Source organism: Patiria miniata, unplaced genomic scaffold (genome assembly GCF_015706575.1).
Source record: "Patiria miniata isolate m_02_andy unplaced genomic scaffold, ASM1570657v1 HiC_scaffold_1, whole genome shotgun sequence".
NCBI lineage: Eukaryota > Metazoa > Echinodermata > Asteroidea > Valvatida > Asterinidae > Patiria > Patiria miniata.
This window is the reverse complement of record NW_024037047.1, coordinates 31,947,683-31,971,266: the sequence shown is the minus strand read 5'-3', so window position 1 is coordinate 31,971,266 and position 23,584 is coordinate 31,947,683. Positions and strand designations below refer to the sequence as shown.

The 23,584-nt window shown below is 41.3% G+C and overlaps 1 protein-coding gene across 1 annotated transcript in view; it reads left to right on the top strand.

Moving 5' to 3' along the window:
* Positions 1-835: 835 nt before the first annotated feature.
* LOC119732866 (fibroblast growth factor receptor-like) overlaps positions 836-23,584 on the top strand; it is a 33,858-nt gene continuing 11,109 nt past the window's right edge. Inside the window, exons 1-7 of the mRNA XM_038206469.1 lie at positions 836-884; positions 4,931-5,245; positions 10,666-10,797; positions 17,915-18,108; positions 21,343-21,592; positions 22,128-22,238; positions 22,940-23,106. Coding sequence (XP_038062397.1) covers positions 836-884; positions 4,931-5,245; positions 10,666-10,797; positions 17,915-18,108; positions 21,343-21,592; positions 22,128-22,238; positions 22,940-23,106 — 1,218 coding nt within the window. The remainder of the gene's footprint in view (positions 885-4,930; positions 5,246-10,665; positions 10,798-17,914; positions 18,109-21,342; positions 21,593-22,127; positions 22,239-22,939; positions 23,107-23,584) is intronic.

The window sequence follows — 23,584 nt, the reverse complement described above, 5'->3', positions numbered from 1 at the left end:
CTCATTCAAGCGGTACTTCACTGGATTTTTTTTTCACTTTTATCCATCGCCCTTTTTTTAATATTAACAGGGTCCTGATTCTGATAAGTGTTGCAATTGCACTCAGTGTGGCAATTGCACTCTATGAAGAGATTCCTTCATGGAGTGCAAAACAAAATAAGGACATTGAAAAGTCACTTGTGAGAGTAATTAGAGCCTAAGATAGAGAATGAAATAATTCAGATTTCATAGGACGCCAAAATATTATGACAACAAACTTTCAGAGTTTACCGAAAAAAATTGGGTCAGAGAAAATCAGATTCCTGCAGTATCCAATTCTGTTCAAATCCAACTTACTTGTATGAGTGAGTGCTTCTATTAAAATACGGCCGCATTGTCGCAATACTAGGTAAAGATAAGATTTGTCTTCCACATAATCAGCAATGTAGAACTAAATGCAAATTAAACAACATCCTCGGCCTTCGGACACAATGTGTCGGACATAATCGGCAGTCAGACATAATGGGTCGGACAAAATCGGCCGTCGGACACAATGGGTCGGACATAATCGTACGTGGGACACAATAGGTCGGACATAATCGTTCGTGTGAACAGCACAAAGTTCATATAGCTTAATCACAGAATATTATTACGCCATATATACCAGTACAAACGGAAGATATCGAAATAAACAAAATGCAAAAAGCCTCTGCCCGTTTATGAAAACTAAGCCAGAGTAAACAGATGAAGAACCGAGTCTCGATTTCACTTTTCTAAGACAGTAGACAATTTCATACTTCATTTGTAAAAGAATAGGCCTAGTAAAGACAAGACATTACAATACACTGTGACCAGCATGTCGGCGTTATTCGTTATTACAGCGCTACTTTTCCAACATACAACAGGTAAGAGGATTTTTTAACAAAATGAAATCTTGTAAACACAATAATTTAAGGGAAACAGGCCGTTCTTGGTTAATGAGTATAGTATGGCCAAAATTCACATGACCATTTTTCATCAGCAACTTCTAGCTTAATTTCTATCTCCTATATCACAATTTGAAGAGCTCGTCAGGAGTGGCTGCAGGCTGCATTTTGCTAACATAGTGTATGTGGTAAACTTCATGCAGGAAACGATAATAATACTTATATATACGCCTTGAATTTGGAGTTTGTGCTGGTCCTATAAGGGTCCAGCCATAGGCGAAGCCAGTCGAGGGGGTATTTACATCTCTATAATTAGTAAAGACTGCCCTTTTCCATTCGAGTGTCCATTCAAGTGTGCTGTCTTTCACCAGCGGTCCCCCCATCTTATATTTTTAACGAGTGCCCTTTTTTGAACGAGTGCTCTTTTTCCAAACAAGTGCCCTTTTTTACCCAAAAAATCGTGCCTTTTTGTGGCAGCGGCCGTTACGAGTGCTATTTTAGTCGGAAAGGGGGTCTTAATTCCGCACACAAACAAAAGTTACGTAAAAGATAAGATAAAGGGTGATAAGAAGCGATAAGAAGCTGATAAAGCGTAAAAATAGAAGCGATAAGGAGGATTAAACTCTTAGAAAAGGGTACCGAATGTTGTGTAAAATTGTACTCCTTGTGGTGGTAAAACGGGAACATATTGGTCGTTGGCGGGGTAAAACGCTAGGCAACAGGGGTTGCGTCAAATTTTACTCAATTCCTGCGTAAAACGTTTAGGCCAAACAAAAGTCTCCGGTTTCTGGTATGCGCGCGCGTCGCCGTAGCCATGCGCGTCGGCAAAATGAAAACGTTTTTTTTTCAATGAAAGATGATGTCTCAAAACCGCCAAACTCACTGGTTTGACTGGAATCCTGCTGCTGCACAATTTTTACGTGTTTTTAGATTGGATTATGGTCGAAAATAAGCTTTATGTGGCCTCTCTGGACTCCCATATATTTGCACTAAGTTTAGTCGGGAATTGCATTCATCAGCCGACATTTGAAGCAAAAAAAATCAGGTAAAAAAAAAAAAAGAAGCCGCGTCGCCGCACCACTTTTTGGGCAAGCTCCATACCAGAAACCGGAGACTTTTTTTTTGGCCTTACCCAACATTGAGTCAAAATTCTTACCCAATGGTGTTACGTCAAAATTGTACCCAACAAATGATCACCCTTTTTTTGCCCCCCATGGGCAGGGGGTGGGGGGGGGGAGGGGGCTGGGGCTCTGACAACTTTTCTGCATAATAAATTAATCATTCCCCTCACCTGAAACCCCCCCCCCCCAAAAAAAAAAAAAAAAAAAAAAAAAACATGGATGCTCTGCTACTAACAAACTGTGCTGTCACGCAGGCCAAGATACTGATCGTGTTTGAATGTGTGTACATTTTGTACACGTACGAAACACACAACACTCATCGCGACATTGCAATTCAATCATCGACCTATTTGTTGTAGGTATCTCATATGTTGTAGGTACCTCATACTGCCCACGTTTTCTCAATGACGTATTTTATCAATTAGTGCATCCTGAAAAGGAAATGATTACTTCTAAATAAAGGTATCGGCGATTTCGAATCCGACTCTCGCAGCGGCGTATACAGCTTTTGATGTCGGGGGGGAGGGCAATCGCACTGCTGCGCCGAAATGTTTCTTTTTTTCGGACACTTGGCCTCCGTAAAATCAAAGGGGGGGGGGCTGGTACCCAGCTTCAACATGCGTACTTTTCACGGCGCATCATATTGGTTGTTGAGCGGGTTTTCTTTTGTGAGATTGATGTCACAAAAAAATCTTTAAAAATGTATTTAAATCATTGCTGACAAAAATAATTTGTGACAAAAAATCATTGCCCAATTTGAACATTGGGCAATGTTTGCTCATTAGGGGGGAATATTTACCCATCTAAGAGCACATAATGCCTATTCTGTTGTACGTTGCAAGGGCCAATGTGCTCTCTTGCACTATGTTGTTTACAATTTGATTTGTTTTGGTTACACAATCAAAGGGTCAAATTTCCATTTTGAAGGGTACTGGCAAAATTGTCACTTTACCAATAATTGGGTAAGAAACTACTCAACGTTCGTACGCAACACATTTACTCAGCAAGTTTTGACACTGGAGGGGATTACGAGCAGAGAAGATGGTTGTGTAACAAGATAAGGATAACATGTGGTTTGAAATAAGAATGTTGGTTCTGCCGTCAAAATCGTGCACTGTGATTGGTGAAGAGAAAGGGAGGTGATCTGGAATCTACGCATTGTGTGCTTGGTTGTCTACCGAGAGTAAAACATAAGAAGTATAGGGATGTCCACACACTTGTCATAAATTATAACACGATGTATTCACACATCTCACTCGTTCATACCAAACACGTGGGACTTTACGTCTTTGGGATTATTTCCGCTTCAGTGAATGCTCAGTAACTTGAAATTTCGTGGTGTGTACCGTCAACGAAGCCGCGAATGAAGTCAGTCTCTAAAGCGTTCATAACACCGATTATGAACTCCGATTGTCCAAAAAACTGCATAATTTCAGACCTGCTAAACGTTTGTCTTTGTACCTGTTATACCGGTTTACAATTTACTGTCTATTTTCAGCTACATACAACTTACAAAAGTTTAAAATTTCCATGCATGGGCATGTTCTTCTTCTAATCAATTCAATCGTCAGCGTCCCCAATGTAACATAAAAGTATGAACTTATTCCTCCATGGTATGAAGTAGCCGTAACGAATTACTGTAAGAGTGGCTTAAGAGCTGGTTATTTTATTTATTATGTTCTTTTCTATAAGACACTTCTAGATGTTTCCTACAATGATATTTTTTTTTTTTTGAAACTACTATTCTTTAATCATCACTGTCTTCCTCGTTTTCTTTATCCTCGTCTTGTTGGAACAATCCGTCAAATGTGTTACGGTGTTGAGGCATAACTCTGTTCAGAGCTTTATTCACTCCCATGCCTGTATTTAATTTTTCTGCGATATCTTCTGCAATAACTTGATAAGTGCTGTTATCTTCAGGATGTAGGTAACTTGATGAAAAAAATCCTTGTATTTGTTGAAAAAGATTCGCTTGACAGCACAAAGGGTCGTCTTGTTGGCCTTTTCCTTGGCCTGATGATATTCAGTCATATCCCCGTTGATTTGCTTTTACTATTTTTTACTCCTCATCTCATTGGTGGCTTTTATGGTCTCTTTCAACAAGTCTGGAATGCGGTGTTGTCTTACAAATCAGAACTAGACTCATCTTCATAAGATAATTCGTCTTCTTCCACCTCCGTTTCGGATTCCGAATCATCTTCCTCAAAATCTGCGTCTTCATCATTGACTCATGTCACTGCCCATCTGCTCATTTAAATGCTCATTTTCTCATTTCTTGCTCATCTGCTCATTTAATTGCTCATCTGTTCATAAATGAGCAGTAAAGCGAGTAAAATGAGCAGATGAGCAGTGAAATGAGCAGATGGCAGTTCAACGAGTAAATGAGTAATCAAAAGGGCAGAAAATGAGCAGATGAGCAGTAAAATGAGTAAATGAGTAATCAGATGAGCATTGAAATGAGTAAATGAGTACTAAAATGATCAGGAAATGAGTAAATGAGTAATCAAAGAGCAGGAAATGAGCAGACAAAGAGAATTTTTTGTGGTAATTTCGCGCATGTTCGCCCTGAAAAGCACTATTTCCCCCCCCCCCGGTAAAAAAGGGAAAAAAAACATTTGATTTTACGAAGGCAAGATGTCCGGAGGGAAAAAAAGTGTCCACATTGCAACGTTTCAAGTTTCCGAGTGCCCTTTTCAAGAAATGACCTTTTCAATAAAAATGCCCTTGCTACGTGCCCCTGCCAGCCCAGTATCCTCTTTATACCAACTGACTGACTAGCACTTGTTAGCAGGCCAGTGCTATCGTACTGGTATGTATCCAAACTGTACAAAACTATACGTTTGGTGTCGACTTAGCCGGGCTTGCCGTTTCTTGAAGGTTCATGAATTTCATAATCCATTGCAGCCTCGTCATCTCTTATGATTCTACCCGGACCCGAAGTGTTGGCTACACCGGACACTAATGTTACTCTCACTTGCATAGTGGCCGGGGATGCAGTCCATCAAGATCTAACACTCAGATGGCTCTTTGAGAATGGAGTCCGGCGTCAATGCCACTTTTCAAGTGGGGAGTTTAATGGGTCCTTAACGGGACATGAGACCTTTGAGAGGCAGTGTAACCTGACAGTCGGGCCAGTGGACAATTCGTCTGTGGGTATCTACAAGTGCCAGTATTTTGACGGGGAGCAAGTAGTCTCCCAAAACCTAACATTCATTATCGGTAAGTGACCACAGTATTCAATTTGCAGGGGCGCTTAGGGAGATAAGTAATTGGATTGTGCATCCAACGCGGCTTTTTTTATCAAGCTAATCTTTGCTTTTTCCCAAATGTAGAATATAAGTTGGAAGGGGCGCACAAGGGGCCGGGGATTCAACCACCCCTCCCCTAGCCCACTGAGCGACAATTTTGTTGCACTTTCATATTAATTTATGTGGTCAGAAGACGTTCTTTTAAGGGCTTAATACATTAATCCTAATAATGTCTCACTTCTTTTGGAAGTAAGAAAGTTATGTTTGTTACAAACAGTTTTGAGACTTTCAAATTATGAAAGCTCAAAATCTCATCAAATGCGAGATGTGAATGTCGTTTACTAAAAATTGGCTATGAGGAACTGAAAACGCATCAAGCCACTGTCGAAATTTAAATGTTTAAATAAAATGTTCAATGTGAAATTTAAATGTTTAATGCCAAAGTTTCTTCGGACAAATGAATAAACATGCAGTTTTCAATTTAAAATAGAAAATTTACGTGATTTAGCTTGCTTTAACTGCGATAATTTCGGGGATCGCGAACAAAGTTGTGGATATAAATTTTATATTAATGTCACAACCACTGGTTGGAATGGAGGGTATTTTACAAAAAGTATCGTCTTTATAAACTGTCCAGAAATGAACGAATGCGATGATGCCTCGACGAACAAATGCGATGCCAACGCTGAGTGTGTGGATTTGGATGATGGTTACGATTGCATTTGCAAGGAAGGATTCACTGTGGACGAAGCGACGGGGAATTGCACAAGTAACTTTTGTTCAGTGTATTTCCCATCACTCCACTCTTTTCGTGAACTACGCGTTCAGTGGTTTAAAGTGTCCTCTATATTGTATATATAGAAGAGGATTTTGTTTCGTTCATTATAGCTCCAAGATTAATTTTACAACAAGTTTTATGATTTTCTTGCAATGTGATGTCTCTGAACGGTGTAACATTGACAGTTGAAACAGTGTTACACAACAAATTCTTCGATTATATAGACTTGACAATGATGAAGATTTCACTACATGACCAACTGACAATGTCACTACACGAGAAGCATCTCGTCTGACTAACTAACCGTCTTGCTGGCTGTCACTTGTGAGCAGTGTTGTAGGTCTCGAGACCGGTCTCGGTCTCGAGACCGTACCACTTTTTGCTGGTCTCGGTCTCGGGAGCTGTGGTCTCGGTTTTGGTCTTGGTCTCGGTCCCCATTTGGTCTCGATATTTTGGCTGGTCTAGAGTCGAGACTGGCAATATGGAGCATTTACATGTGCAGCTCGATCGATTACTTTGTGTTCACTTCGTTTAGTACCGTTAATAGTTAGAACATTTGCTAGCCCGTAGATCATGTTGTCAACCTTGTTAACGAATAGTTATATATCGTAGTTGGTTCGAACTGTTGGAAAGTCCCAAAAGTACATGTAAAGCTGCAGTTAGCTCCATTAAGGGCCCACCATTTTGGGGGGATTGTGTAATTTGCCCACCCTTGTGTGCGTATTTTCTTGTGTTTTTTTCTTCTTCAAATAAATGAGCTTCTCCAAATTAGTGATATTTTCGACCCCACACAATTTTGTCTTTAATTTGGGACAGTATTTGGAGAAAAAGTAAATGTTTCACCCGATTTTCCAGCAATGAATTTACACACTTTTACCAGTTAACATTCACTGTTGCAATGAGAGTATATGATAAGACCTCATTTTCTGGCTGCTCATTTGAAGTACCCATTTCTCAAAAAGCAAAATCGCAGTCAGAAAAAAAATATAAATCAATATCTGGTTACCACCTCGCAACTTGTGGGTCTATGTATGTACAAGTCTATATTTCATTACGGAAATTTTAAGTAATAATTCAATACGTATTTTAAATAACAATTTTTTTGGGTTGAAGTTAAGTCCTATTATTATTTAAGAAAAAAAGAGGCCTGGTGAAAAATTAACATTTCACCTTTAAATATGCGTTAGCAGTCATAGCTGAAACCAAGGGGTGACCAAGGTTGTTTCCAAGATTTGTAATTGATTGTGCCAACGATAACAAATCCTGATGTCATGTTGTAATTTAAAGGGAATATACATCATTTGCTTTTGCTGTAATTTTCAGAAATGGATGGAATTGGGGGTTGGAAATATATAGCAAATATAGTTACACTGACTTTTTGAGGTTTTGGGTTCGAAAATGCTATAAAAACTAAGAAAAACAATCATTTTCCTGTTGTCTGGTTCCCTGACTCCATTTAAGAAGAAACATAGCAGTTTACATACATTGGGGAATTGTAAGGTCAGGGAACCAGTCTAGCTGGCTTGTACCCGTTCATAGGTGTGTAATCGATTGCAAACAAGTGCGATGGTCAACTGGGGCCAGTATTTGGGGAAAAAAAAAACAGTTTTGTCCAACGCTGGTCGGCCGATCAGCGTTGGAAATTGATACAAAAATACCACTTTTCTTGAAAATGACAGTATACCAGGTGCCATGATTTTACAGGATGCTTTACACTGTCATTCACTAACAGTCCAGCAAGGTATTTCAAAATGATTTGGTAGTTTTATTTTTTGACGTTTGCAAATGTTGTGTTTTCCCTTTAATGTAGGAAGCATAAATGAAGAGCACTCCCATGACACAAGCAAGTACAAGTGATTCCTAGCTTTCAATCACTTCCTTCACATCCCTATCATCATCTCAAGGACAGACTGTTCAGCTGTAACTATTTTTCTTGGTTATTATTTGGATCATAGTTATTATTATCCGCGGTCTCGGTCTCGGTCTCGGACCATATCGGTCTCGGTCTCGGTCCACCTTGAAGGGGCTGGTCTTGGTCTCGGTCTCGAAAGTTCAGGTCTCGGTCTTGGTCTCGGTCTTGGTCTCATTGACCCGGTTTCCGACTATCCGGTCTCGACTACGACACTGCTTGTGACTAACTGTCACTTGTGACTAATTGTAGATTGGTGAAGACAGCCGAACAGTAGCATCGTATCGATTACCCCTCATAAAACATGCATGAAAGAGATCTGGTGAATAGTCATTCTGGATCATTAAAAAACAAGCGCGAGTGCACAATAAGCTTTGACGAAATATGCGACGCCGATGGCACATATGAAACACCATACTTTTGGTCAATTTTCGGGACAGATAGACAGACAGACAGACCAACCGACCGACCGACCACCAAGTAACATGTATTAGCTCCTTCCAGGCCTTAAAAATGCACTTTCGGACAAACTGGACAACACACTAAAAAATGGTAGTTATAGAAACTACTTTTGTACTCACCTTTTTGTCCTACATGCTGATTCTATAAAGCCATTTAGATTATTTGCATAGCGTGAAATTCTGTTGGTGCTGTCAGTGTTAATTCTGAAGGTGTACCTTTTCTTTTTCAGTTAGAAATCAACTGCATTTGTTGTTCACGCTGCATGTATTGTTCGTATGTAAACAAGCTTGCTATAACTGCGATAATTTTCGGGGATCGCACACAAATTTGGGGATATCAATTTTGTATTAATGTCACAACCACTGGTTAAAATAAAGGTAATTTGACAAAAAGTATCGTCTTTATACACTATTCAGGAATGAACGAATGTGATGATGACTCGACGAACGACTGCGATGCCAACGCTGAGTGTGTTGATTTGGATGATGGTTACTATTGCATTTGCAAGGATGGATTCAATATGGACGAGGCTACAGGGAGTTGCCAAGGTAACATTTTTTTTCTTCAGTTTGTTGTATATTTCCCCGTCAACCCCACTTTTTTATCTCGTGAACTACGCGTTAAAATGGTTTAAAATGTCCTTTATAGTGTATATAGAAGAGGATTCTGTCTCGTTCATGTAGCTCTAAGATTATTTCACTTCAAGTTTTATGATTTTCTTGCAATGTGATTCCGAAAGGTGTAACAATGACAGTTGAAACATTGTTTCATCACAAATTCTTCGGTTTAAGGCCCTGTCACATTGTCTGCGATCTTATATGCGCTCTCACTGCGTCCTTAAAAAGCAGCTGGGGCGCAAAAACAACTACTAGATCGCAGCGACAACTACATAGGTCGCCAGATGGGCGCCAGAGGGTCTTAGTGGTCTCCGATGAGCGCGGAGGTCTTTGAAGATGCTCAAAACAATCGCAACACCTCTACGCTCTGGCCAGGGCGCCGTAATGACGCAACTCGGGCGCTGTGCGAGCGTGAATCGTGCGACATTGAAGTGGCATTGAGGCAGCCTAGGCGCAAGGCAGTCGATTTAGTCTCCATGAGAAAGTAACTCGACTGCGATGAACTTGTAGAATAATTTTTAAACTGGACTGTGTATTGACCGTTTTGTCGTAGTATTTATACAGCGCAAGTGACGTCACATAGCGTATTTTGGTCGAATAGAGAGCGCAACGCATGCTACTAGGACGTATCAACAGCGAGCAGAGCGTAGTGTGAGCGCAGTGACAGCGCAGCAGCAGCGACTAGATGGAGTAATTGGGCTTGGCAAGGGCGCATAGAGAGCGAGTTGAGCGCATTGTAAGCGCCGGAAGAGCACAGTATTAGCGTAGCTTGAGCTTCTTTGAGACAAAAAGTTGTTATTTTCTTGAGTCCTCGCTGCGATTGTTAAATTTATGAAATATTTTTGGTCGCCGTAAGGTCTCCTATGAGATCGCATATAATGTGACAGGCCCTTTACATAGACTTTACAAATATGAAGATTTCACCGCGTGACCGATTGACAATGCCAGTACACGAGAAGCATCTCGTCTGACTGAATGACTGTATTGCTGACTGTCACTTGTGACTGATTGTAGATTGTTGACGACAGCCGAGCAGTAGCATCGTATATGATTACCCCTAATAAAACATGCCTAGAACAGATCTGGTGAATAGTCATTCTGGATCATTGAAAAACAAGCGCGAGTGCATACTATGCTCTGGCGAAAAATGCGACGCCGATTGCACATATGGAACACCATACTTTTGGTCTATTTTCGGGACGGACAGACAGCCAGACAGACAGACCATCCGACCAACCGACAAGCTCCTGCCAGAGCTTAAAATATTTTCGGACAAACTGGACAACAAAGTAAAAATGGCGGTTATAGAATCACTTTCTGTACTCAACTTTTTCCCAAATGTTTAGTCTATAAAGCCGTTTAGATTATTAACATAACATGAAATTCTGTTAGTGCTAACAGTGACAATCCTGAAGGTGTGCCTTTTCTTTTTCAATGAGAAACCAACTGCATTTGTTGTTCATACAGCATTTATTGTTTGTACGTGAACAAGCTTGCTAGACTGTGATAATTCCGGGGATTAGGAATAAAGTAGGGGATGTAAATTGTGTATTAATGTCACAACCACTGCTTGGAAAGGAGGTTATTTGACAAAAAGTACCGTCTTTTTAATATACACTATTCAGGAATGAACGAATGCGATGATGACTCGACGAACGACTGCGATGCTAACGCTGAATGTGTGGATTTGGTTGATGGTTACGATTGCATTTGCAAGGATGGATTCAATATGGACGAGGCTACAGGGAATTGCACAAGTATTTTTTTTTTTTAGTTTGTTGTGTATTTTCCCGTCAACTCCACTCTTTTCGTGAACCACGCGTTTAGTGGTTTAAAGTGTACTCTATAATGTATTAAGTCTATAAAGCCGTTTGGATTATTTGCATAGCATGAAATTCTGTTAGTGCTATCAGTGATACGTCTGCCCTTATTAAAAGGAAAAATGAGATCGGAGGTCATGAAAAAATCTTTGGGGTCAGACTTAGATATGGGTAAAAAAGTGGTGTTTTGAATAGTTAATTAATCCTCTTATTATCTTCCAATAGGATGCACAAAGTGCATTGACCCCTCGAAGGTCAACAAAGGTCAGACATGAGATTCCCTTCATAGGAAATGCTTTTCATAGCATGAGCAACTTACCATTATGACTTGGGTCTTGAAAACGTTGGGGTTGAAATGGGTAAATCGTAAAAAATTACTATAAATAGAGTTAGTGCAGTTAATACCCAGGAAGTTGACCTCTGGAAGGTCATCAGAAGTCAATTGTGATTTTTTTTCCGCATTTGGTCGTTATTTACATTGTATGAAAACTATACATTGACTAAGGTCATAGGAAAGTGATGTTTTCAAGAACAATAGGTATAAATAGAGTATCCAAAGGTCATTGACGCCTTAAAGGTCACCAGGGGTCAGATATGAAATGCCTCCATATCTAAAAAAAAAAACACATTTGTTATGGTGTGAAGACTTCACATGCCAAGTTTCACGCTTTCATCACAAAATGCGCACCACTAATTAATGGTTATTTGACAAAAAGTACCGTCTTTATACACTGTTTAGGAATAAACGAATGTGATGATGAATCGACGAACGATTGCGATGCCAACGCTGACTGTGTGGATTTGGTTGATGGTTACGATTGCATTTGCAAGGATGGATTCAATGTGGACAAGGCTACAGGGAGTTGCCAAAGTAACTATTTTTCAATTTATGTATTCTCCCGTCAACTCCACTCTTTTTGTGAACTACGCGTTTAGTGGTTTGAAGTGTCATCTGTAATGTATATAGAAGACGATTTTGTTCATTCATATAGCTTCAAGGTTAGTTTACTACAAGTTTTACGATTTCCTTGCCATGTGATTACCCCGAAAGGTGTAACATCGACAGTTGAAACATTGTTACATATCGATTTCTTTGGTTATATAGACTTGACATTGATGAAGATTTCACCACGTGACCAACTGACAATGTTGACAACGTGAAGCATCTCGTCTAACTGACTGGCTGTCACGTGTGACTGGCTGTCACGTGTGACTGGCTGTCACGTGTGACTGGCTGTCACGTGTGACTGGCTGTCACGTGTGACTGGCTGTCACGTGTGACTGGCTGTCACGTGTGACTGGCTGTCACGTGTGACTGGCTGTCACGTGTGACTGGCTGTCACTTGTGTGACTGATTTTAGATCGTTGAAGACAGCCGAACAGTAGCATCGTATTGGATTACCCCTAATAAAGCATGCATGAAAGGGATCATTGAAAAAAACAAGCACGAGTGCACAAAAGCTCTGGCGAAAAATGCGACGACGATAACACATATGGAACACCATACTTTTAGTCAATTTTCGGGACAGACAGACAGACGGTATTGAAGTACAAAATTGTTGACAGAGACGCCAGTCCGGCAGCACTGTCTCTCCGCTATATATTGCTCTATATTCGTTTATCCAGCAGCTACGGGCCTACTTCGATTAACTAAGGGGAAATTGACGTCCAGTGCCTCTTCCTGATCATTTCGGGCTCGATTTCTAGACCTGGTTTGCAGTGATTTTGACTGGAAAATCTGCTTGGTGCGTGATGCTTATGGCTTCTATACGGTGACTGCTTCACGCAGTGTGCCTATGCACAATCAGTGGCTTGGCTTGACTGCCCTGCTATTGTCCATCTCCATTCAGTTGACTGTCGTCCACTATATCAACACAATGAACTTTTCACGGAGTGAACTCATCCAGTTGAACAGTTATATTGTTCGGCACCCAAGACTGCCCACTGATGTGTACAACAACATACGCAAACTTGGTATCAATCGCAAGCCTCCTACTCGTCGAGGGAAACGGGCAGGGAGGATAGCCTCTACCACCTTGGTAACTGGTCAATTCATTAGTGACCCAACCAATGATGTTCCTGTGATTTCTTCCCAATCCCCTCCAACTCGTAACTGTCACAACACATGTCCCAGAGGTATAAACCTTAGTCTCTGGAATTCCCAGTCATAAGAAATAAAACTGACATACTATGTGAAATGATAATTGAACATGATACTGATATCATGGTTTTAACTGAGACTTGGTTAAGACATGATGATCAGGTAGAGATGGGGAGCATGTGCCCACCTGGTTACTCGGTATTGAGTGTACCTCGTCAGACTGGTACCAGGGGTGGGGGCATAGGACTTGTCTCAAAGAGTCAAATGAATCTACAGCTGAGAAATAGTGTACTGCCAACAACATTAACTTGGCCATAATCTACAGAACCCCATCCTCCTCTGTCACTGAGTTTCTTGTGGAGTTCGATGAGTTCCTCTGCGCTTTGGAACGTCTTCCTGGAAGGACACTTGTTCTTGGAGATTTCAACCTTCATTATGATTGTCCATCCAAGCCTGAGGTCAGATCGTTTACTACCATCATCTCCTCCTGGAACTATCGTCAAATAATTGAAGGTCCAACCCACACAGCTGGTCACACTCTCGACTTGGTTCTTGTCAAGAATGATGATACCTTGCTCAAGTCACACACTCTGGATCAACCTCAGGTTTCTGACCACCTTGTCATTAACTGTGTCCTCGATCTCTATGAACCCTGTGGCTTGCAAACAACATATTCATCACGGAACTTCAGATCCATTGACTCTGATGCCTTTCATCGAGATCTTGCAGGCAAAATGGAGAGTATTCGATTGGGTGGCTGTGATGACATTGATGACCTTGTCAAATGCTACAACTGCGCCTGCCGGGAAGTGCTCGATGATCACGCTGCTGCTACCATCCGGTCCCGTGCCGTCCGTCGCAAGCCCAGATGGTTAATCAAATCTGTGGAAGCCGCTCGTCGTGCACGGCGCCGTTCTGAACGGAAATGGAGGACGACCCATGCAGAGACGGATCATCGAGCCTACGTCCAGTCGCAACGTCATGTGTCCGATGCCATCACTCAAGCCAAGACAGAATACTTCAATGGACGGTTTTCTAATTGTAACTCTAAAGATATATTTAAAACCATTCATGAATTACTGAATACAAATCATTGTCATTTACCCGATTCTACCTCCTCAGATAGACTGGCAAATGAGTTTAGTGATTTCTTCGTATGTAAGGTTGACAAGATACGTTATGAAGTAGATAACGTTGCTAGTGCTGGTCCACCCATTGAATATGGGGATAATAACCGATTGTGTTGCACTATGTCTTGCTTTGAACCTGTTACTGTAGACGAACTAACTAGCCTTGTCATGAAATGTCCATCCAAATCCTGTAACCTTGATCCCATGCCCACATGGTTAGTTAAAAACCACTTACCGGCTCTTATCCAGATCCTATGTCGCATTGTGAACGGCTCTTTGTCTGCAGGTGTGTTTCCAGCAGAACTCCGTAGAGCTTTGATAACCCCTGTCCTGAAAAGACCTTCGCTTGACACTCAGCAACTGCAAAGTTACCGACCCGTGTCAAACTTACCCTTTTTAGGTAAACTTATTGAAAAGGTTGTTTCCTCACAGGTCGCATCTTTTGTCCATTCCAATAACTTGTCCGAGCCTTTGCAGTCTGCTTACCGGCCGACACATAGCACTGAAACTGCTCTCCTCACAGTTCAAGATGTTGTCCTTCGAGCTATTGACTTCAAGCGAGGCGTCTTCCTCATCATGATTGACTTGTCGGCAGCATTTGATACAGTTGATCACAGTATCCTATTACAACGTCTCCGTCACGACTTTGGTCTGGAGGGTACTGTCTTGAGCTGGTTCTGTTCGTACTTGAGGGGTAGAACGAGTCAAGTCCTTGTGAGGGAGGCGCTCTCTGCTGAAGCCAATCTCAAATATGGTGTTCCTCAGGGATCTGTCATTGGTCCACAGCTCTTCACTTACTACACTCACTCTATTGGTCAAATAGCCCGTCAACATTCCATACAATACCACATTTATGCAGATGATGTCCAACTGTTCTTGACCTTTGACCCCATCCAGCCAGGAGATGCTGTCTGTGCTCTGCTTCGATTGTCTCAGTGTGTCCAAGAGCTTCAATCTTGGATGATCTCCAATAAACTCCGGATGAATCCAGATAAGACGGAGTTCTTCATTGCGTCTTCTCCTGCTCACTTCAAACATCTCAAACATTTCACTTTCAACCTTGATGGTATTGAAATTCACCCTTCTCTCTCGGTCAGAAATTTAGGTGTTGTGTTTGACCACGACATGAAAATGTCTGACCACATAACACAACTCTGTCGCTCTCTCAACTGGCACATACGCAACCTTAGCCGGATCAGGAAATTTCTTGACTTTAATGCCTGCCACAATGCTGTCCGTGCCCTGATTCTTTCAAAACTGGACTATTGCAGCTGCCTTCTTAATGGAGTTTCCAAGAAAGAAATATCTCGTCTTCAGAGACTTCAAAACAGATGTGCAAGGCTTATCTTTCAGACCCCCAAACACACCCATACCTCTCCTCTGCTCAAACAACTACACTGGCTCCCAGTCGCCGAACGCATTCAGTTTCGCACACTGGTTCACACTTACAAGTCACTTAAACACTCTGCGCCAGATTATCTCTCCTCTCTTCTCAAAATCCAAAAGAGTTCTTAATCCCTTCGTTCTTCTGCTTGTGAGTCTCTTGTCATCCCCAAGTCACATAAATTGGCTGGTGACAGGGCCTTCTCTGTTGCCGCCCCCCGGCTATGGAACAACCTGCCCATCTCCATCAGAAACTCATGCAGTGTCTTTTCCTTCAAAAAGGCTCTCAAGACCTACCTTTTCCCCAAAACGTAGCTGCATGTCCTTCTTTTGTTGTTTTTTTGTCTTCTATTCCTCTTTCTTCTTTTCTAGCGCCTTGTATCCTTTGGTAATTTGGCGCTATACAAATCCAGTTATTATTATTATTATTTAGACGGACCATCCGACCAACTGACCAACCGACCACCAAGTGACATGTATAAGCCCCTGCATGTCAGGGCTTAAAATCACGTGGACCAGTATGTGAACAAGCTTGCTATAACTGCGATAATTTTCTGGATTGCGAACAAAGTTGGGGATATAAATTTTGTATTAATGTCACATTCACTGGTTGGAATAGAGGTTATTTGACAAAAAGTATCGTCTTTATACACTATTTAGGAATGAACGAATGTGATGATGAATCGACGAACGACTGCGATGCCAACGCTGAGTGTGTGGATTTGGTTGATGGTTACGATTGCATTTGCAAGGATGGATTCAATGTGGACGAGGCTACAGGGAGTTGCCAAAGTAACTATTTGTTCAGTTTGTTATGTATTTCCCCGACAACTCCACTCTTTTCGCCAACCACGCGTTTAGTAGTTTAAAGTGTCCTCTATATTGTGTATAGAAGAGGATTTTGTTTCGTTCATATAGCTCCAAGATTAGTTTACCATTAAATTTGATGATTTTCTTGCAATGTGATTACTCCGAAAGGTGTAACATTGACAGTTGAAACTTTGTTATAAAACTTGACAATGATGAAGATTAAATTCACCACGTGACCAATTGACAATGTCACCACACGAGAAGTATCTCGTCTGCCTGACTGACTGTATTGCTGGTTGTCACTTGTGACTGACAGTGGCTTGTGACTGACTGTCAATCATGGGCGTCGCGAGGGGAGGGGGGGCACTTATCCCCCCCCCCTCCCCCTGGAAAAGCAACAAAAAAAAAAACAATAAAAAGAGGCGCGAAGACAAAGTGGTGTCAATTTAATGAGTTGGGGGGGGGGGGCAAAATGTCCCTGTCCCCCTCTGAAACTGATAAATCGAGAATGTGTTGAGAAATACAAGCATTTTTTGGCAAAATGTTTGCCCCTTTCTAGAAAAAATCCTGGCGACGCCCATGCTGTGAATTGTAATTGTAACTGACTGACTGTCATTTGTGACTGATTGTAGATTAGTGAAGACAGCCGAGCAGTAGCATCGTATAAGAGTACCCCTAATAAAGCATGCATGAAAGGGATCCGGTGAATAGTCATTCTGGATCACAAGGGCAAGTGCACAATAAGCTCTGGCGAAAAATGCGACGCCGATGGCACATATGGAACACCATACTTTTGTTCTTATTTCGGGACAGACAGACAGACGAGCTATCATGGTCCCACCGACCGACCGACCACAAAGTGACATGTATAAGCTCCAGCTAGAGCTTAACAAAATGCACTTTCGGACTAACTGGACAACACAGTAAAAAATGGCGGTTATAGGAATACTTTTTGTACTCACCTTTTTTTCCCATTATGTTTAGTCTATAAAGCCGTTTAGATTATTTGCATAGCATGAAATTCTGTTAGTGCTATCAGTGATAGTCCTGAAGGTGTGCCCTTTCTTTTTTCAATTAGAAATCAACTGCATTTGTTGTTCATACTGCATTTATTGTTCGTACGTGAACAAGCTTGCTATGACTGCGATAATTTTAGGGGATTGCGAACAAAGTTAACGATAAAAATGTTGTATTAATGTCACAACCACTGGTTGGAATAGAGGTTATTTGACAAAAAGTATCGTCTTTATACACTGTTCAGATATGAACAAAATAATTATGTGATGATGCCTCGACGAACGATTGCGATGCCAACGCTGACTGTGTGGATTTGGTTGATGGCTATGATTGCATTTGCAGGGATGGATTCAATGTGGACAAGGCTACAGGGAATTGCCATAACTTTTTTTTCAGTTTGTTGTGTATGTTCCCGTCAAATCCACTCTTTTCGTGAACTACGCGTTTATTAGTGGTTTAAAGTGTCCGCTACAATGTATTTAGTCTATAAAGCCGTTTTGATTATTTGTATAGCATGAGATTCTGTTAGTGCTATCAGTGATAACCCTGAAGGTGTGCCTTTTCTTTTTCAATTAGAAATCAACTGCATTTATTGTTCATACCCATCTGACAGAGAGTAACCTAGATGGGAGTGTTGGTGTAAACAGTGTAGTTGTAGCTGTATGCGCCTCCGTGGTCTTGTTGGTCATTGTGGTAGTCGCGCTCGCTGTCTTCGTTCTTCTGAGAGTCAAGAGAAATCGTGGACAGGCATCGATGACCCAGAACGCAATGCTTAGCACGGAAGCGGCAGAGTCAGCGGTTGCAATGGTGAGTCTATATAGACTGGGAACTTCTCTGCAGCCCCGCCCACTGCGCAAATGGTTAACGTCGGCACACGGTGTTGTGACCAATCACAGTCGCCTTATATGTCCGACATGCGTGCAAAAAAAAATGTCCGGCATGCGTGCACGCGTGTACGACCATTCACTACACTCTCAAAAAGATATTTAAAGAAATTATTAGGTAAAAATTGTCATGTAAAATAATACACAATTTCGGTACAATTCACCGGAAAAAAAGTACCTCGAAAATTGTAAAATACATATTGAATGAGTAAAGCAGTCAGTTTACCTTAATTATGTTAACCCTCCGACGCAGAAACTAGCCCTTTTGGGGACCCAATTTGGTTAATTACCTTAATAAAAAAAAAAAATTCCAACCAATTCTGGTGATCTTCCATCTAATCCTAGCCAGAGACACCCACTACGGATATATGCAGTCCCGGGTCAGGCATATCTGAGCCTGACAACCTGGGCTGCCCATATACACGTGCACAAAACAAAGTCACTTGCGGGTAGCCAAGTGCACGACTTGACCACAGACTATGTATACAACATCTGTTTCCTGTCAATGACCTCCTTATTTATAGTCTACAGACATGTCGAGATTGTATACATATAGATACTGTGTTGTGTAGCCTCAAACCAAGGCGCTAAATATCTGAGTCCCCGGAGGGACCCCTTACTGTAAGCGTGTTAGTAAATGTGCTTTCTGCGTCGGATGGTTAAAACGTACTGCAATTAGGTTAAAACGTACTTAAACAAGGTAAAACGTACACGCAGTGACGCGATGCAGCTAGATGGAGTACACCGTGATTTCTGTAACAACGAGGGGGTATGCCGCAGCTAATATCGGTCTTTGACGGTAACATTTTCTAGAGCTCTTGTGATTGTTATACCGTCCCCAAGCCCCAGAAATATTAGTAGTGTTTAACTCTGCCACTGCGCGTATTACACAACTCATACGTGAACCAACTCGTAGCGAGACAACTCCTACATGTCGTACGCGGGCCAACTCGTACGCCAGCCAACTCGGTATGCGGGCCAAAATTAGCCAATTTCCATAAATTGAACGATACACCGTTCCCAGTACATAGTCAAGAATCGTCGACCACATATAATTTTGTATACGAGTTTAATTCTGTGTACGAGTTGGACCGCGTACTAGTTGGTTTGGCCTAGCGCCTATGTACACGTATATATTCATACTTGCGCATACTCGCCGTGGCCGAGCTGTGGGCCATGGGTTATGCATCCTGTACTGTTGTATCGTATCTTGCAAAGTGTCCAAGAGCTGCCATGGATTGGGGACGGTATGACAATCACAAAGAGCTTGAGGAAAATGATATCTTCAAAGACCGAAAGTAGCTGTTGTCATAAACGTCATGGTTTCTCCAACCTAGTATAGCTATATGCTGCGATATGCTGCACAGTTTGCGAAGGGAATAAATAAAATTAAAATGAAACAGGTCGTTTTTTGATGGGCTTCCGGAGTTGTTTATGTTTAGAAAATCACATTTTTGCATGATAATATAGTATAGTTTTACCTGGAAGTTATGCAAAGTTTACTTAATTGTCTTTTACCTAATTAATGTGTATATATATTTACACTTACATCAAGTGAACTTTTACACAACTGTCAAGAAAACTTTTACCCAATATGCATTATGTAACTTTTTACACAATTGCAAGCGAGTTCGTATAGTTCATATAAAACATGGTTATGAAAACTTGTGTATTTTTCTCTGAGAGTGTAGTGAAACAAATACAACATGTTTTTGTGGGTAAATAATGAAAACAAATGACCCCTCGGTGTTGGATGATTGGGACTTGTGCATCTCCTCGGGGTCATTAGTTTTCACTATTTCCCCACAAACCATGTTGTGTTTGTATAATAACTACCGGTGTCACGGTCTCACTTATCCGGCGTGCTGGATTCTCTGGGTGAATGCGGCGGATAATTGAGCACGTTACAGTGCATGTTACATGAGCACGATGCATGCTCATGTGTCCGCTGTGCTTACTTTTCCTCGGGCTGTGTTATGGAGTCTACAGTCTACCATAGAGCAAGGACCCATGAGTCTACCAAGTCCATAACACAGTGAGGGACACCCAAGAATGTGTTATGTAACACTTCATGTGGGCCAAGCTAAAAGAGAGGAGTATGGTAATTGCCTGGGTCATTCCATGGTCTTGCAACAAACAGCGTCGTGTGTGTGTGTGTTCATGGAGATATAATTAAGAACGAACTCCTTCCTTGGTCTGTGCAAGGTCTGTGTTCCCTTCTCGTTCGTGGTTGTCTTTATTTTTGCAACCATGTGTATCCTTCATGTCTTTACATGTATTGGGAGTTGCGCGCGCCACGAAAATTCTGGATTCGACTGGCACCTTGTAACGTATGCATTTGTACATACAATATCCAAAGATCTTACGTGCACCAGTACAACCCCAAAGAACTCAGCACACAATAAAGTTGGTGAAATGCACACTACTACGCAATTTGCGAATGCGTGTTGGGGCGAAATTTCCCTCTGCGGAGAAGCTAGCACGCCGGAGAAGTGAGACCGTGACACCGCGTTCTTCTATGGGCGGTGCCATGTTTCAGAGCATGTGCAAAAATATGTGATACGCGCATCTTCATCGTAGGTTTGAACGCAAACGTGTAATTTATTTTGTTTCACAATTTACACAACTTTTGCACCCAAAAGGTTTGCTCAGCAAAAGTTACATTATTTGTTCGGAGCGAAGGTGAAATGTTCACGCTTACTGAATTTACGCAATTTCATGATAACCAAATTAAAAGTTAACATTTGCAAAAAAGTGGGTTAAAATTACATTTTTTTTCATTCATTCACATTTATTCCCATTTATTTCCAAAAAAAACCCCCAAAACAAGCAAATATTGATTAACAACTCGGTGTATAATAAGTGAACAAAATATTACGATGTTACATGTACTTCAAAAGAAAAAAAATAATTCACGTCTGTTTATGCCATCGAAATAGATGTTTCTGTAGATCAGCATTCGATGAAAATAACTTCGTTCATGCTACCTATTTACGGACGCCTTGGCGTCTCTCTAATTTTGAAATCAGATATCTTGCCCAGAATTTTGAGCTCGTCTCCGAAAGCTGGGTAATCAATAACGATATTGAGCACTGATTCCTGCTCTTTACTTTTTGTATGAGTCTTTGCTAAGATATTCACCGTATTGTTTTCCCAGCTCGTAACATCATACGAAGATAGGATCGCGAAGGCTGCGGCAGCCTCTTACGAAATTGAGAGTACGAGGCAACGTGAACTGACTTCAAAGGGGGGTGGTCTCCCGAGCTGGGCTAAACCATGGGAGATCTTATGGAGCGATCTGTTGCTGGATGATGAAGTACTGGGGAGAGGAAACTTTGGAGAAGTCAGATCGGGGGCCGTCAGAATTGGAGGCAAGGTGACCCGAGCGGCCATCAAAGTGCTCAAAGGTAACGTGAGTAACTCTCCAACAAAGTCAGCCTCCAACGAATTTGTTTTGTTTAATTGATTCAGAATGGCTATTCGCTTGGATTTTCTTGCAAACAGATTTACACAATAGGCCGTCTAGCCCATTCGTTGGCATTAGGGGGTCCTATACGATAGCACTGCCCACCTCGCAAGTGACAGTCAGTGAGTCACTAAGTCAGTGCGCGAGATAGGGGGAAGAGGAAACGAGGCTGGCTCTCTGAGACCAGCAAAAGTAAATGGAACTGTACAGCCCGAAGATAAATGTTTGTTCTCTAAATGGGGTTTGATAGTCACTGGATCAGATGTGCTTTTAGACAAAAATTCACTAAAAAGATTTTGAAAGATCTTCAATTTGCATACATTTAGGCTTGGATATATCTTAAGCAACACTTCTCTCCCTGGCGCTTTAAACTGAGTTGTAAGTATATGGCTATGACTAGGCATGATGTGGACACCCTTTCAATTATGTAATGGCTGAGTTTCTCAGAGAGTTGAATTTTATGTTTTGTGAATTAGAGCACTCGTCAAGTTCTGAAAAAGACGACTTTATGCAAGAGTTGAAGACCATGTCCTCTATCGGCCATCATGTTAATATCGTTTGCCTCTTCGGGGCATGCAAGCATCAAGGTAATACCACAACACATTTAATGTTCAATCTCCGAGCAAAAGCAACAGGCCTAGGTTAGCCTAAGAGAAAATATATATTGACCACATAAGTTAAAATTTCTCTGAAAGTTTAATATTCCTTACAGGCTGCCAGGGTGTAATGTAAAATTTGGACTCTATTAAATTTGGTAGCGTTGTGCATGACTAAGTGGAGATAATTAATACGATAAAAGATCACGTGTGAGGGTTAGAATCCATATCAGGTAAAAGAGACCAGATTCCATAAGAGTCCAAAGTCCATAGGACACCGTAACTGATCACAGCTTCACTGATTGTACATAAGAATTAAGTAAACTTAGGCTACTTTGTATTTTTGTAACAGTTATTTTTAAATTCTGTTTAGAAAATGTTGACTACTTTATCATCAACAGTGACTTGATATGAGTCATGTAAACCCAAACTTTACCTTTCATTTGTAAATCTATGGTTTATTGATATTACCTTCTGGATAAGTTATGATAGTGAAAGTATATATTTGCTTTGACATTTTACCAAACAAATCATCGTTGCTTTGCTTTATATGGAACTGCTACATATAAAATATACATTGTAATACGAAACTCATTCTCCTGTTCCGTAAGATAATACTGAACAAATTCAGAGCAGAGGGTACTCTGTACACTTCCTCTTTGACCTTTCGATTATGCTGATACCTTACAAAGATGTGTTGTACGTCGCCTTGGAGTATCTTCCCTACGGTGATTTACGCAGCTACCTGCGGACGGCTCGCTCACAGTCAGACTCAGACGAGTATGCCTTGTCTTCCGATCAGCTGGTCAAGTTTGCTCTGGATGTTGCCAAGGGAATGAAACACCTTGCTCAAGCGGGGGTGAGTCGATGTTCTGTTCCTTGTGCCAGGCGATACATTCATCCCGTCTGAATGTTGTTGTTTTTTTCTTTGAAAAAATAAAAGGTATATGTATCAGTGCCTCTTTATTTTTGTCATGCGGTTTAAATCCAACTGCTGTGGCGAATTCATAATACAATTTGCGCCACCAAAGGTTTGCCACGGAGAGTTCATTTTCCCCGTGCATTGTGGGAGATAGTCGACAAATTCGAAGCGCGGGACATGTGAAAGCGTATGATTCGCGGATCTTTTCTTTTTATCAATATGGTGTTTTTTTGTAAGGCGGCAGAACGCTATGCCCCAATCTATAACGATTTAGCTCAAGTTGCCTACTGACACTCATTCAAATGGGCTATGTTTTGTCGACCGTAAACTTGAAAAATGGACTCTCCATGGCAACTCTTAAGGTGGCGCACTGCATTGTGAATAGCCCAAATTTATTCTTTTTGGTTCCTCTATA